Consider the following 16,258-nt stretch of genomic DNA (forward strand, 5'->3'; position numbering starts at 1 on the left):
GAGCTAACGAGCAAATTAGCGTTTGTAAGCGATCGTCAAAGGAGAAGAAACATTCGCTTATCAGGCATCCCTGAAGAGATTACACAGAAAGACCTTGAATCAAAACTACTGGAATGGCTTGAGCGTTATGATTTAAGGATACAAACGGAAGATATAGAAAGAGTACACAGATCTCTCCGCCCCAAGCCAAGCCTGGGAGCAAAGCCAAGGGATGTTATTATGGCTTTTGCAAGAGAGAAAATAAGGGACAATATTTATAAATGTTTGAAACTTCAGAAGGATTTACAGCTTGATGATAATAAAGTTATAGTAAGACAGGACCTCTCTCCAGAGACACTCCAGCAAAGAGCAATACTAAGACCTTATACGCAAAGTCTTTTTGAAAATGGAATATTATTTTCATGGGGCTACCCGGCAGTGATTTTGGTTTTTAAAGAAGGCAAGCTGCTGCGAGCTAAAAATCCAGAAGAGGCAAGAAAAATGTTGGAGAGATTGGGAATCAACATGAGGCCGTTAGAACCAGGAAATGTGGAGGAGCAAGAAGACGAGCAACAGGAACCTTGTGAGAACACTTCAAGTAGCAGTGAAGAAGAAGGAGAGTCGAGTCAGACATTGCAAAGCAAGCCAAAGCGTTTGAGAAAAGACACTGGGGGCTCTTAGTAATGAGGGTCTCCAAGGGAACTTAATATTGCTTTCAATTTACTTTAAAAAAAAAAAAATTTTTTTTGGAATAAGATGGCTTATAGAGAAATATTGAAATGAGTTATATTAATTAGATAGGGAGGAAGGGAAAGGAACGTGGACCCCAACTTAGCAACGAAGAGGTCAGGAGGTTATGCCACCTGTATACCCTTTGAGGGTTCTTCTTCGGGGAGGGGGAAGGGGAAAGGTAGTGACCATCAAGTAAGAGAGGATAGAAATGAGCACATATGTATGAGATTTACAAAGGAAAATGGTTGAGACAATTAAAATATTATCTTTAAATATAAATGGGTTGGCTTCAGATTTAAAAAGGTATAGACTGAAAAATATGCTAAAAAAACAGGGAATAGATATAGTGTGTCTCCAGGAGACCCATAAAGGTAAAAAAGATAAAAAACCCCTACTAAACTCTACACTATGGGAAACAAGGGTGGAAGCAAGAGGAACTAGGAAGGCAAGAGGGGTAGCGATACTTACACATTCTAGCTTGAAGTTAGAAGTACTGGATCAAATATCTGATTTAGAGGGAAGATATGTTTTTTTGAAATTTAAGTTGAATAGTAGGAAGTTTACAATAGCATCTATCTATGCCCCAAATATGGGTCAGGTGAGCTTCTTAAATAAGGTATTCCAGAAATTGCAGAACTTTTATGAAGGGGATGTGGTAGTGGCAGGGGACATGAATTATGATTTTAAGAAAAGTAAAACCTTGAAATTTAAGAAATGGAAATTGAAAGATGTGTTCACATATGAAGGGAACAATCCTCAACCTACATATTTCTCTAATAGATTTAAGACTTTTTCATATATAGATTATATTTTAGTAAAGGAATCAAATGAGTTAGAGGTGATGAAGGCAGTAACTGAGCCATTATGGATTTCGGACCACGCTCCTTTAAAGGTGCAATTTAGAATAAGTGAAGAGAGAAAAGAGTTTACTTGGAAATATAAGGCATATCTGCCCTTGACAGGAAAAGATCGGATGGATTTAAGAAGGGATATAGAATGCTATTTTAGAGAAAATAGAAATTCAGCCACAGAAGGAGTAGTTTGGGATGCGGCTAAGGCAGTTATAAGAGGAGCTTATATAGCTAAGGAAATTAGAATTAGAAAGGAAAATAATAAGGAAAGAAGTAGGATAGTAAATGAGATTAAACGAATACAGAAAGACCTGCAGGGAAATTATAATAGGCAGTCATATGAATTATTCAAAAAACTTAAAAAAGATTTAGAGAACTTGGATTCATTATCTATGTGGAAAAAGGATATATTAGTTAAGAATGAGTACCATAGAATTAATATAAATACAATGAGAAGAATGGCGAATTATTTAAAGACGAAAAAGGAAAAACAAAAAATTGGATGTATTAAGGGAAATGGGGATAAACAATTTTTTAAAAACGCTCGGATAAGAGAGGAATTTGCTACATTCTATCAACAACTATTCAAATCGGGAGAAAACCAAAGATTCGAGGAACAGTTAGATAATAAATTAACGATAGAACAGAGAGAGAGCCTGAATAAAGAAATTACCCGGCAGGAAATAATAGAGGTATTAAAAAGGTTAAAAAATAGGAAATCCCCTGGTTTGGATGGTTTTACGGCAGAATATTATAAAGAAATGGCAGAGTTAATGATACCAGAAATGCAAAGTTTATTTAATTATATTTTAAAAGGGGGGAAAATACCAGATTCATGGAAAAAAGCTGAAATTTTACCAATTTTGAAGCCTCAGAAGGATCCCCTAGAAATAAATTCATATAGGCCAATTAGCCTGATGAATCAAGACTATAAAATATTTACAAAAATTCTAGCTAATAGATTAGAAAAATATTTACCAAACTTGATTAAGGAAGATCAATATGGTTTTGTTAGAGGTAGATTTATTGCAGATCCATTGAGAAATATATTGAATGTTTTGTTCTGTAAGGATAAGAAAACTTTAGCCTTGTTAAAATTAGACGTGTATAAGGCGTTTGATACGGTAAATCACAATTATTTAATGCAGGTATTGGAAAACTTTGGTTTTGATGGGCCCTTTTTAAATGTTGTAAGGGAAATCTATAGGGGGGGTAAAGCAGTAATTAGAATAAATGATGGGCACTCTAGAGAAATTTCGATACAGAGAGGAGTAAAGCAAGGTTGCCCATTGTCCCCTCTGTTATTTGCATTAGCAATTGAACCCCTAGCAGATAGGATACGAAATAGTGGTAGAATTCAGGGATTTCAAATAGGTAAGGAAGAATTGAAATTAAACCTTTTTGCGGACGATATTTTGTTGACAATAAGTAATCCACTGCAGGCAATACGAGAATTGTTAGTTATTTTAGAAGATTTTAAGTTATGTTCGGGACTTGGAATAAACATTAAGAAATCAGAAATAATGTTTATTAATGTAGGTGGGGAAACCAAGAAGGCAATATTAGCCTTAACGGGGATGAAATCAGGAGTTAGCAAAATTAAATATTTAGGAGTTTATCTTAATAAAAATATAGAGAGGCTACAAAAAATGAATTATAATAAGGTGTGGTTAAAGATTTTAAAGAAATTGAAGGAATGGAAGAACAAAAATCTGAGTATCCTAGGGAAAATTAGAGCAATAAAAATGTTTATACTCCCAAAGCTGCTATATTTATTTCAAGTACTTCCTATAAGATTAGATCAGGAAACGATAAGGAAATGGGATGAACATATTAAAAATTGGGTCTTTGGTCGGAAAAAAGCAAGAATACAAAAAAAGTTGATATATATGCCCCAAGATGAACTAGGATGGGGAGTTCCATATTTACAAGCTTATTATGATGCAGTTCAGTTGAAAGCATTGATGGAGCTAGAATGGAGGAAAGGGGATAAATGGGTAAGACTTGAATCTGCAGTCAATAAGGGAGCAGGTAGTAGTGGAATTTACACGAGAGAGATAAAAAAGGTAATGATACAAACCGAAGGTCCAAGAAAAATAGCTTTAATGGTGTGGAAGAGGTGGAAAAAGATCTTAATGCCTTTAACCTCGAAATGGATCCCACTTAAGGATATCTGGGAAAAAGAGATGAACCCAAAATTCTATGAAGAGCTGCAAAGGGAAGACATAATAAGAGTCAAGGATTTGTACAATAGCCAAGGGGCCTTATTACCACTTCAGGAGTTGAACTGTAAGATAGGGAAACAATATTGGTTAAATCTAATGGGATTATATCAAACAATCCGACAAGAAAAGTATAAAGATGCTATTAAAAGAGATGACAATTTTATAGAAAAGGTACTATATGTGGATGAAAGGAAGAAAGGACTGTCAGGGATTATTTACCTTGAATTGGTAAAAGATAAGGAGTTCATGTATAGAACCTTAAAGAACAAATGGAATAAAGAAAAACAAATAACTGATGGGGAGGTGAATAAGTTAATGATGAATTTGAAGAAAATTAAGATAGAGAAATATAGAGAACTGGAAAGGAAGATAATCTTGAAATGGTATAGGACGCCGGCTCAATTGGCATATATGATTAAAGGGATGAAACCAAATTGTTGGCACTGCAATGCAAAAGAAGGGTGGTACTCCCACTTATGGTGGGAGTGCCCCAAGGTTATAGAGTTTTGGGGGAAAATTCGGGGAAAAATAGTGGGGGTATGCAAGTTTAATATTGATATAGATGGGGAGTTGTTATTTATGGGGGTACTGGAAAACAATAAAATTGAGAAACAAAACCAGAGCATTTTCAAAGCAATGATATTAGCAGCACATGCAGTGATAGCATATGGTTGGAAGGAGAGCTCAAAATGGACCCTGGAAAGATGGAACAATTATTTGTATGAATATATACAATCAGACATATTAGAATGTTTAAAACAAGATAAGATATGGGATAGAAAAATTGAAGAGATAAAAGAGAAATGGGATATATACTTCTCATGGGTATTTAAGGGGGAAGCCAACAAAGCTATATTTGAAAAATTGGGAAAAGTGTGCTCATGGTTAAAAATTTAATTGTAACTTTAGTATGGTCACTTGGTGGGGGGGAGGGATATAAATAGGGGTAAAAATGGTGTCACAAGAGAATTGGAAATGTATTCTATGTAATGTAATATTTGAGACACAATAAAATAAAAAATGGAAAAAAAAAAAGGTTGTGTTCTCGTCAGTTCTTCCTGTTGAAGGCCGTGGCTTAGGATGAGAAAGAAGAATACTTCAAACAAACGATCGGCTACATCGATGGTGTCGTCAGGAAAGATTCGGATTTTTGGACCATGGCTTATGCTTTCAAGATGGTGGTCTTCTATCAGGAGATGGCTTGCACCTTACGGCGGTAGGGAAAAGGTTGTTTGGTAACAGCCTTGCTAACCTAATAAGGAGGGCTTTAAACTAAATTGTATGGGGGAGCAAGACAATAATTCAATGCCTCATATGTTGCCAGAAACTGGGGACAAGAACGTTAAAGACTTGCAAAGAGTGGCGCATACGCTAGATATCGTTAACTTGCAGGCTTGTACAGAAACCAAACCCTTGGGATGCATAAAACGTGGATTCCAATGTCTCTACACTAATGCACAGAGTATGGGAAACAAACAGGAGGAACTGGAAGTCCTAATAAAGGAAGGAGACTATGACATAATAGGCCTTACTGAATCATGGTGGGATGACACACAACTGGAATATTAGGATTTAGGGGTACAACTTATTTAAAAGGGACAGGCAAATGAGAAAGGGCGGAGGCGTAGCAGTATATGTGGAGGTATACACTTGTGAGGAAATATGTGAATCGGAGCATGGCATCTCAGTTGAGAGTCTCTGGGTAAAAATAAAAGGAGTAAGAAACAAAAGTGATATTAATGTGGGGGTCTGCTCTGGACAAACCAAGTCAGGCAGAGGACTTGGATGAGATACTTCTACAGCAGATTGCAAAGTTCTCCAAGAGAAGGGATACAGTGATCATGGGAGATTTCAATTACCCAGACATCCGTTGGAAGTACAACTTTGCTAAAAATGAAAAGTCAAATAGATTCCTGACTTGTCTTGCTGACAACTTCCTTTTCCAGAAAGTGAAGAAGGAAATGAAGGGATCTGCTATCTTGGATGTGATTCTCATCAACAAGGAAGAATTTATTGAAGAGGTGGAAATAGTGGGCACCCTGGGTGGTAGTGACCATGTGATTTTGGAATTTACAGTCTTAGGGAAGGGAAAAGCTATATATAGTCAGACTTATAGATTGGACTTCAGAAAGGCAAACTTTGATAAACTTAGAACTATGCTGGGTAAAATCCCATGATCAGAAATACTTAGAAGGAAGGGGGTTGAGGAGGGGTGGGAGTTTCTTAAAAGCAAAATACTGAAAGCGCAATCACAGACGATTCCTATGAGAAGAAAAAATGGAAAAAAGCCTAAAGAGGCTGAAGTGGCTCCATAAACAGCTCTCTAAAGACATGAGAAATAAAAAAGACTCTTTTAGGAATTGGAAGGAGGGCCTTATAACCAAGAGTAAATATAAACAAATCACCAGTGCTTGTAGAGAAAAAGTTAGGAAAAGTCAGTATCAGCTTAGGCTGGCCAAAGATGCTAAACACAGCAAAAAAGGGTTCTGTTCTTATGTTCAGAGTAAGAAAAGGAGCAAAGACATGGTAGGCCCACTGTGAGGGCAAGAAAGTGAACTTGTAACGGGTAATGAAGAGAGGGTGGAACTGCTCGATTCCTGTTTTTCCTCAGTCTTCTCTTCTGAGGGAAACAGTGCTCAACATGGCAAAAACAGAACATATAAGGAGGGTATGAAGTTCCAACCTAGGATCAGCATAGGGGTAGTACATAAACACCTAGTTTCTTTAAATGAAACAAAGTCCTCAGGGCCAGATGAAATGCATCCAAGGGTTCTAAAAGAGCTTGCGGATGTAATTTCTGAGCCTCTGGCTATTATTTTTGAGTATTCTTATAGAACAGGAGAGGTGCTGGAAGACTGGAGGCGGGCGAAGGTTGTCCCCATCTTCAAGAAGGGGAAAAAAGAGGTTCCATGTAATTACTGACCCGTCAGGTTGACGTCTATACCTGGAAAAGTTTTAGAACAAATCATCAAACAGTCGGTCCTGGAACATTTAGAAAGAATGGCTGTGTTTACTAAGACCCAGCATGGGTTTCTCAAGAACAAGTCATGTCAGACTAACCTGATCTCTTTTTGAGAAAGTGACTACCTTGCTGGATCAGGGGAATGCTGTGGACGTCGTTTATCTTGATTTCAGTAAGGCTTTTGATAAGCTTCCATATACTATCCTTGTTGACAAGGTGGTAAGATGTGGTTTGGATCCTGTTACCGTTAGGTGGATCTGTAACTGGTTGACAGATCGCACCCAAAGAGTGCTTGTGAATGGTTCCTCATCCTCTTGGAGGATCTGTCCTGGGACCTGTTTTGTTCAGTATCTTTATAAATGATTTGGATGAAGGAATAGAGGGAATGGTTAAATTTGCTGAGGATACTAAATTGGGAGGGGTTGCAAACACAGAAGAAGACAGAAACAGGATACAGGATGACCTTGACAGGCTGGGAAACTGGGCAAAACCAATAAAATAAATTTTAACAGGGATAAATGTAAAGTACTGCATTTAGATAGGAAAAATCCCATGCATAGTTATAGGATGGGGGAGACTTGTCTTAGCATTAGTATGTGCAAAAAGTATCTAAGGGTCTTAGTGGATCATAACGCTGAACATGAGTCAGCAGTGTGATGTGGTGGCTAAAAAGGCAAATGCAATTTGGCGCTGTATCAACAGAAGTATAGTGTCCAGATCACGTGATGTGATAGTATCACTTTACTCTGCTCTGGTAAGACCTCACCTGGAATATTTTGTTCAGTTTTGGGCACCACATTTTAAGAAGGCTATAGATAAGCTGGAACGGGTCCAGAGGAGGGCGACGAAGATGGTGAGGGGTCTGGAGACCAAGTCCTATGAGGAAAGGTTGAAGGAGCTGGGGATGTTTAGCCTGGAGAGGAGGTGGCTGAGAGGTGATATGATCACCATCTTCAAGTACCTGAAGGGCTGTCATATAGAGGAGGGTGTGGAATTGTTTTCTGTGGCCCCAGAAGGTAGGACCAGAACCAATGGGCTGAAATTAAATTGAAAGAGCTTCCGACTCAACATTAGGAAGAACTTCCTGACAGAGCGATTCCCCAGTGGAACAGGCTTCCTCGGGAGGTGGTGGGCTCTCCTTCCTTGGAGATTTTTAAACAGAGGCTAGATGGCCATCAGACAGCAATGAAGATCCTGTGAATTTAGGGGGAGGTGTTTGTGAGTTTCCTGCATAGTGCAGGTGGGGTTGGACTAGATGACCCTGGAGATCCCTTCCAACTCTATGGTTCTATGCAGTGACCCAGAAGATGGCAAAAAACCCTTCAGGATCTGGGGCAAACTGGCCTGGAGAAAAACTGCTGCCTGATCCTAAGTGGAGAACAGTATTTCCCTGGGGGTGTAAGAAATGGCCACAAGAACTAGGCACTGATTCAACCCTTCCTGCTCTCCTTCTCATGGTCTGCCCAAGTTCACAGAATCAGCATTGCTGTCAGATGGCCATCTAGCCTCTATTTGAAAACCTCCAAAGAAAGTGAGCCCACCACCTCCCGAGGAAGCCTGTTCTACTGAGGAATCGCTCTGTCAGGAAGTTCTTCCTAATGTTGAGTCGGAAGCTCTTTCAATTTAATTTCAGCCCATTGGTTCTGGTCCCATTGGTTCAGCCCATTGGTTCTGCACCATCCACTCTATGACAGCCCTCCAAGTACTGGAAGATGATGATTGCATCACCTCTCAGCAGTCTCCTCTCCAGGCCTTGGGTCAGCCATAGCTCTGGCAGAGGTTGTCCTTGAAAGGGCAGCTGCTGTGAGAGCCCTCTCCAGCCCCACCCACTTCACAGGGTGTCTGTTGTGGGGGAGGAAGGTAAAGGAGATTGTGAGCCGCTCTGAGACTCTTCGGAGTAGAGGGCGGGATATAAATCCAATATCTTCTTCAGGCTAAACATACCCAGCTGCTCCTTCAGCCTTTCCTCATAAGACACTGCACCCCACCTGTACAAAATCCAATGTGCTATTTGGGTGAGTTGGAACTGCAGGAGCTCTGACTAATGTGGGTCAGCTGTGCCAGTCAAGACAAAGAGGGGAACAGAAAAGGATGGAAGAGTTTCTGTACAAGCAGGACAGAGAACCTCCAAGGATGCCTCTAGAAGGAGGCAAGGCTCTGCTGCTCAGGGTGTACGAGATACAACAGAAACAGGAAAGACTAATAGTTAGAAGAGCGGTAGAGAAGTTTACCATGAAAAGTAACAACCAACTTTATCATAAAGAATGGTGGAAAATATTCTGCAGGTGTAAAGATCCTGTGAATCAGAATGAGAGTGATGAGGGAACAGAAGTCCCTGGAATTGTTTCTGTAGAATTGTGAGCATACTGCAACATGATGCAAACGTGAACTCTTTTTTTCCACATTAATGGTACAGTGTAGTAATACAATCAGTTTTCCACTGAAAGCCAAGATCTTACATTTTAGCTGCAGTGAGGATTTTCTGAGATTTTCATTAAACCAAGAAATGGAAAAGGGTATGGTTAACAAAGAAAGGAAGAGCGGAGCCAAAGGGGAGGGGGTCAAATGGAAGGGGTGGAGTTAGAAAAGAAAAAGGCTGTATCAAATGGGAAAAGGAGCCCAGTTATACTCCATTGCCCAGGGCCCACAAAGACCTGGGACAAAACCAGGTTGGTTGGGAAGATAAAATAGCAGAGGGGAGAACGATTCTGGAGGCTGCTTTGGGGGACAAAGCTGGGTATAAATATCTAAACAAGCAATGTTTAAATCTTTGCAGTGGGTGGGAGGAAGTCACTAAACTTCTGTGCTTCCTCTTGTGTAATATCAGCATTCATTTACTAAGCAATGAAAAACAAAAGAGTTTTCTTAGCTGCAGCACAAGGCTTAGCTGTGTTAACAATCACAACCACCAAGCAAGCAGCCACAGCACAAACAACATCCCCTCAATCAGGCCAGTAGGGGTTCAGCCTCTCAGTGCTGGTTGCTGACAACCTCCCACCACTAGAAACCGGCCACAGGAACCCCATAAAGGTATAAACAAGCAGACATATACCTGAGAAGTCTAATCTGTAGGTAAATTTTGCAGTTGTGAAGCAAACAGGGTCCTGTGGATTCATTTTGAAGCTCCTTTCAATGTCTTCTGTGCTAACTGAACAGTGACTACTGGAATCAGTCTTCAAAATAAGCAGACAGCACATTTGGAAAGATGTTGCAGCAGGGGCTTGATACTCAGCCCATCAATGACATCTTAGTACGTTTGTTACAAATGGGACTTTGTGGGGCCAAGCCGTGTAAATGCCAGGTAGAGGAAATATAAACTTTATAAAGGACACAGACAAACACAATTAAAGATTTTTTTTAACTTAAAATACAAACACACTTAGAACTCTTGCAATATTTCATTTAAAATAGAAAGGTGGGATTTGGTAATGCAATTTTAAAAATAAAACATCAAAAAAAAAGCACAGCGGAATCTAAAAATATAAACTAAAAATATAAAATGCTCTGAGCTTAGGAAAATATGAAATGGCAGGGCAATGCAAACCCGCCCCCCCCCTCCGAGTCTACTCAGAGTGGCAATGGCTGTCCAGTGTAATATGCCCCTTTGGCTGTGGGTTCTCAGTTTAGAGTACTCACTAAGCACCCGTTCTCAGATCCATTCAGCAGAGACAAGCTGGCTCAAAGCATCAACTCTATTTGCAAGGAGGCAACTCCAGCAAGCAACAGCTTCAGCTGGCCATACCTATGCTGGAAAAGTGAAACTCCATTGAAATAGGTTGCAGCACAGAAAAAGTTGCAAGGAAAACATGGAATGGATTTTCCATTAAGGTATCTGGCCCTTATTGCTGGAAACAGTCCCAGAGTAGTTTACCTGGGCATAGAGATCTTAAAGGAAAATCCATTCCACATTTTCTTTGCAGCTTTACAAGCCCAGGCTCAAGCAGCAAAGATAAGGCAGAGGGAGCTGGGAACTTTGGCAGCCCCAGAATTTCAAAGGGTGAGGACAGGAGGGGGAGGGGGGGGAGAAAAGAGCCACAGGCCTGATGAAAGCCCCGAGCAGGCGGCTTCTGGCCCACGGGCCAGACATTTGACACCTCTGTTATACAACCTTTATCACAGTACTTCTGACAGCAACCTTTCAGGGCAGGACAACAATGGCCCTGCCCTCTTGCAGAGGAGAGAGACAGAGAGACTCATCCAAGGTCACTTGAGAGTGGAGGTGAGCTCCTATCCAGTTCTGCTACGGACACTACAAACATTAGCCTCTTCCCCAACCTCTGCAACAAGGAAAAACGACCCCACCTTGAAATTATCCAAAATAAATTTGATCATAAACAGTTTGCATAATTTATTCAACACTGTACTTGTGTTAAGAGCTGCTGGAATATAGACAACATGAAAAGAAAAAGGACACATAAATTAAAGCAGAAATAACATGAAAACAAGTGCAAGGAGAAGAAAGGGGAGAATGCAGCAAAGGACCCTATAAAAATGGCCCCTGACTAACAGATATCTCAAAAGCAAAATGCATTTTAAGCACTCAGCACTGCCCTGACCTGGGTGGCCCAGTCTAGCCCCATCTCATCAGATCCTGGAAGCTCAACAGGGTCGGCCCTGGTTAATACGTGGATGGGAGACAGCCCTGGAAACCTGGAGGGCTACACAGAGGCAGGCATGGGCCAACCACCTCCCAGCATCTCTTGCCTTGAAAACCCTACAAGGGGTCACCGTAAGTCAGTTGTGGCTTGATGCTAACGAGGAGCTGAATGTTTTTTCTTGCAATTGTTATACGTTAGGATTCCCTACAACCTGTGGTCTCTCATGCTGAACGCAGCCCACCACCAACCATGCACTATGGCTCACCAGCGACTCAATAAAGCAACCAGGTTTGTGGCCTGGACTGCAACAGCTATGCTTGAGTGGCCTGCTGCTCCTGTTTGAGAACACACTTAGAAACCCACATTGCGTTAATATAGCTTTGCCGAAAAGCCTGACTGAAAAACTGTGGTCGCTAAAATGCCAAGCCCAGACTCCTCATATCTACCACAGATTATTCAACAATTAAAACCCTCTAACTACTGAGATATTTACATGCGTGCTCAGAACTTATAAAGAGAAGCTTAATGGCCTCAGGAAAAATGGATTCCAGTCCTGTCCTATCCTGGGCCATCAGATGTCCCTCTCTGCTGAGCACCCAAGCAGTGACACCCTCCCTGGGCTGACTATGGTGGTCTTTACGTCAGGCAAGATTTTTAACCTCACTTGCCCACCTGTCATTTGGGAAAAATAATAAATTGTAAGGATAAGATTACAGAATTTTGAATCAGATGTTGCATTTACAGATTTAAATGAATACCTCAAACATATGCCATTTCCCACATTCAGCCAAGTAAAACCATCCCCACTGGGTGTCCGATGTATCCATTTCTTCATGGTCACTGGCCACATTCTGAGAGAATTCATCACCACCTTGAAACATTTCCTGAAATTGTAAGAACAATTCATTAATACAATTCTTGCAATATAAGCCTTCTACTTGTCGCAGTTTTAAACATTTTAATATTTTCTCTGTTAAAAAAAGATGTAAATTTTCTGCACAGCCCTTATGATCTATGCCATGGAGAGAAAGGCAGATATACGCATTTTTAAAGACCATGGGAATGTCAAGCAAGACTACTTAACCTAAAACAGGAAGAGGAAATTTATTAATTTATTTAGTAAAATTAATTCCATATATAAAAAGGCACAACTATTTCCCTTTCCCTTTCTGAGACAAAAGGCACACGTTCCAAAGAGTGACAGGGTACCTTTCAAAAACACAATCCACTGCCAAGTTTCTTTTCCTCTTGTTCAAATTCCCTGACAGACCACGGAAGTCGCTGATGTGCAGTAAGGGACAGGAAAACACACAACCGCACAATGTCAAACACAGGTTAAGCTGAACTAGCTGCTACCATTCTGGCTTTGTTAATCTGTTTCCTGACTGATCCCTAGATCTATAACAAACCTTTTTGGAACTAAAGTACCCACCCGATGAAGTCAGGAACAGATTAACAAAGCCAGAATGATACCCAGAGAAAACCTGTTACAGGACAGATTCAAAAAAGACAATAACAGAACACCACTAGTGGTCACACACAAGTCTCAACTGAAAACAGTTCAACGTATCATCAACAGCTTACAACCTCTATTGGATAATGACAACTCTCTTTCAAAAGTACTGGGGGGTAAACCTTTTCTTGTACAGACAGTCCCCTAATCTCAAACAACTCCTCACCCACCACAATACAACATCTCATCTGAGCATGGACGGTACCAGAACTTGCAGTAACCCCAAGTGCTAACTTTGCTGCCACATACACCCAGACAACACAATCACTGGACCTAACAGTATTAACTACAACCATCTCAGGCTCATTTACTTGTTCATCTTCCAACATTATGTATGCCATTAAATGCCAACAATGCCCTTTACATAGGGCAAACAGGACAAACCCTATGACAAAGGATAAATGGACACAAATCTGACATCAGGAATTATAGAACCGAGAAACCTGTGGGAGAACACTTTAACCTTCCTGAGAATTCAATGGGTGACCACAAAGTAGTTGTTTTACTACAAAGGAACTTCAAAAACAGAATGGAGAAACTGCTGAATTACAAATTATTATGAAACTTGGAACAAACCCCTCTCCAGGACTGAACAGGGATATTGGTTTTTTATCTCATTACAGATGCTAAACCCACTCTGAGTATCAGGGCTTTTTTAGTAGAAAAAGCCCAACAGGAACTCATGTGCATATTAGGCCACACCCCCTGATGTCATCATTGTTTCACATAGGGTTTTTTTGGTAGAAAAAGCCCAGCAGGAATTCATTTACATATTAGGCCACACCCCCTGACACAAAGCCAGACAGAACTGTGTCCCTGTGCATTCCTGCTAAAAAAGAAAGCCCTGCTGAGTACAGTTATACATCCACAGTATTCCAATGTATTTCTCTTTTAGAATAGTGTTCTCAAAAAAGGGATAAGGCTGTTTATCTTATTATAAATATTTAACCCATTTTCACTATATTTTATTGTATTCTTTTTTCTAATGGCAAACTAGAATGGTATTTACATGTTGAATAGTAAATTAGGGGGACAAGAACATCACTATCCAATGTATTTCTCTTGTAGCTTTATTGACAACTCAAATAGGGATATTGGCTGTTTATTTCATTACATACTCTAAACCCATCTTCCACTATATTTTAATGTATTTTTCTTCTAATGGCAAGCTATATGTATGTTCCATGTTAAAAGGTAAATTAGTTGGATGGGAAAAATTTCTGAGAAAGAAACGCCCTCTTTTTTTTGGCCCAGGCTTATACAATAGAGCGATTAACAGACATTCTCACATTTTGACATATTACTGTTTTACTGCTTTCTCATACTCTTGCTACCCAGATCAAAGGTTTGCTCAATTTGTTAATTTTACTATTGTATCATTGGATCTTAAACGTGTACCATTTTGCATACTAAACCACTGCCTATCACCTATATGTAGCTCTGCTCATTGTACCCGATTCCTCATCCGATGAAGTGTGTTTGGAGCACACGAAAGCTTACGTTCTGAATAAAACTTTGTTGGTCCTGAAGATACACTTGACTCCTACTTTGTTCTCCTGCTTCAGACCAACACGGCTGCCCACTTGGATCTGGATACAGGGCTGTCATCTTCTGAGTAACACACAGTTCCACCCTGACTGTCCACCTTTCACATCTCCCTCCATATTACTGGGCCCCCAACAGTATCAACACCTGGACTATCCTGAGTGGGCACTTTAAGGAGGTTATCAGGAGATGAATGTGTAGGAGGAGCATGGGGTGCTTTAAAAGTCGGCCCTTTGAACTGGGACTGGAAGTCAAGAGGTAATTGGTGCAATTGGCACAGCACTGGCATTAAATGTTCCAAATACATTTTGCACCCTGAATGGCCCTGGCTCAAGTGCCGGCATCTCCTCATAAAAAGACTTCCGGTAGCAGGACTGGAATTTCTGTGTGAGTGAGTCCCTGCAGACAAGGTACCATCTGGTGTGAGCAATCCTAGAGTGTTGAAGGCTAGGACAAATAGATTTAAGGACAGTTTCTATCCAAGTGCTGTGGTTAGGTTAAATGCAGGGTTATGAAAGATTATCTGTTTTAGATGTATTTAAATGGTTTAAATGGTTTTAGATGTATTTTAAATGGTTTATGAATATGTGTGTTTGATGTGTTGGTATGTTTGTGGAAGAGCACCTCATTTCGTTGCTCTCTTTTTGTTGAGAACAATGACAATAAATTTATCTATCTATCTATCTATCTATCTATCTGAACTAGAGAGACTGATGGTCTTCCTTGTTCCCTTAAGAACACTTGTAGTGAGGGAAAGATGCAGTTCCCATGAAGGCTGAAGGTGGTGTGAAGGACTAAAGCTTGTGTTTCTTCCATGTGACCCAGGGAAAGGCTGGCCGAAAGATTCTCCCATGGCAAAAATGCAACATAAAAATCACCTTCAAGACCAGACAGACCACCAATCAAGGGTGCATCTCTAGCACTTCTCTTTCCGAGCCTGATCTCATCTAGTCTCAGAAGCTAAGCAGGGTCAGCTAATATTTGGATAGGAGGCTTCTAAGGAATACCAGGGTCAGGACACAGAGGCAGGCAAGGGCAAAACACCTCTGAACATTTCTTACCTTCAAAACCCCATTAGGTTGACTGTGACCAGAGGGCCCATTCCACCACCACCACCACCACCACCAATTGCCCACATATCTGAACACTGAACATGGCACCCAACTTCTTAAAACTTGTTTTCTGAACTGCCTGCAAGTTTTGCTCCTTTTTCAAGAAGATTTCATATAACCTGCTGGCAAATTCTATGTGGAAGAATACTTGCACAGACATCCAAGTGGGCAGCCGTATTGGTCTGAAGCAGTTGAACAAAGCAGTAGTCAAGGCGCACCTTTAAGACCAACCCATTTCTATTGAGAACGTCAGCTTTTGTGTGCTCTTAAGCACACTTCATCAGAAGAGGAATCCAGCACAGTGAGCAAAGCCATACACAGCTGAGCAGAGCCACACAGAGCTGGTAGGCAGTGGCCCAGAATGCAACATGGTACAGATTTAAGAACCAATGACAGTGAAGTAAAATTACCTGGTAGGCGGTGGTTTAGAATGTAAAATGGTACAACGACCACCTGGGGATTGGCCACCCTAGCCTGTCCTGGTCTGAAGCAGCAGGCCAGCTGCTGAGTTCTGTGACCACCCTCGGACCAGGAAAGTCCATCCCTGGCTTGAAGAGCCTTTCCTTGGCCTTGAAGGAGCCCCTGCTGGGGGTGGCGGAGACGAGGCAAGGCTTCCTCCTCGCTTCGAGCACTGCCCCGGCAGCCATTGGGGAAGCGACGCTGGCTCCCCTTCACCCCCCCAGACCCTTCCCAGGGCGGCCAGCGCTGAGTGTGTGTGGGGGGGAGGGGGTTAGGCGAGGA

At 40.9% G+C, this 16,258-nt stretch overlaps 1 protein-coding gene across 2 annotated transcripts in view; it reads right to left on the reverse strand.

Annotated features, from left to right (window-relative positions):
* Positions 1-12,237, reverse strand: part of PARP11 (poly(ADP-ribose) polymerase family member 11) — a 48,915-nt gene extending 36,678 nt beyond the window's left edge. The window contains exons 1-2 of one of the 2 annotated variants that reach the window (XM_060246173.1): positions 12,106-12,237; positions 9,802-9,922 (exon numbers count right to left, since the gene is read on the reverse strand). In XM_060246173.1, coding sequence (XP_060102156.1) covers positions 9,802-9,922; positions 12,106-12,228 — 244 coding nt within the window. In that variant the 5' untranslated portion in view covers positions 12,229-12,237. The remainder of the gene's footprint in view (positions 1-9,801; positions 9,923-12,105) is intronic. The other variant, XM_060246174.1, reaches the window with a different exon arrangement.
* Between the last annotated feature and the right edge of the window lie 4,021 nt (positions 12,238-16,258).

Source organism: Heteronotia binoei, chromosome 9 (assembly GCF_032191835.1).
Source record: "Heteronotia binoei isolate CCM8104 ecotype False Entrance Well chromosome 9, APGP_CSIRO_Hbin_v1, whole genome shotgun sequence".
Taxonomy (NCBI): domain Eukaryota; kingdom Metazoa; phylum Chordata; class Lepidosauria; order Squamata; family Gekkonidae; genus Heteronotia; species Heteronotia binoei.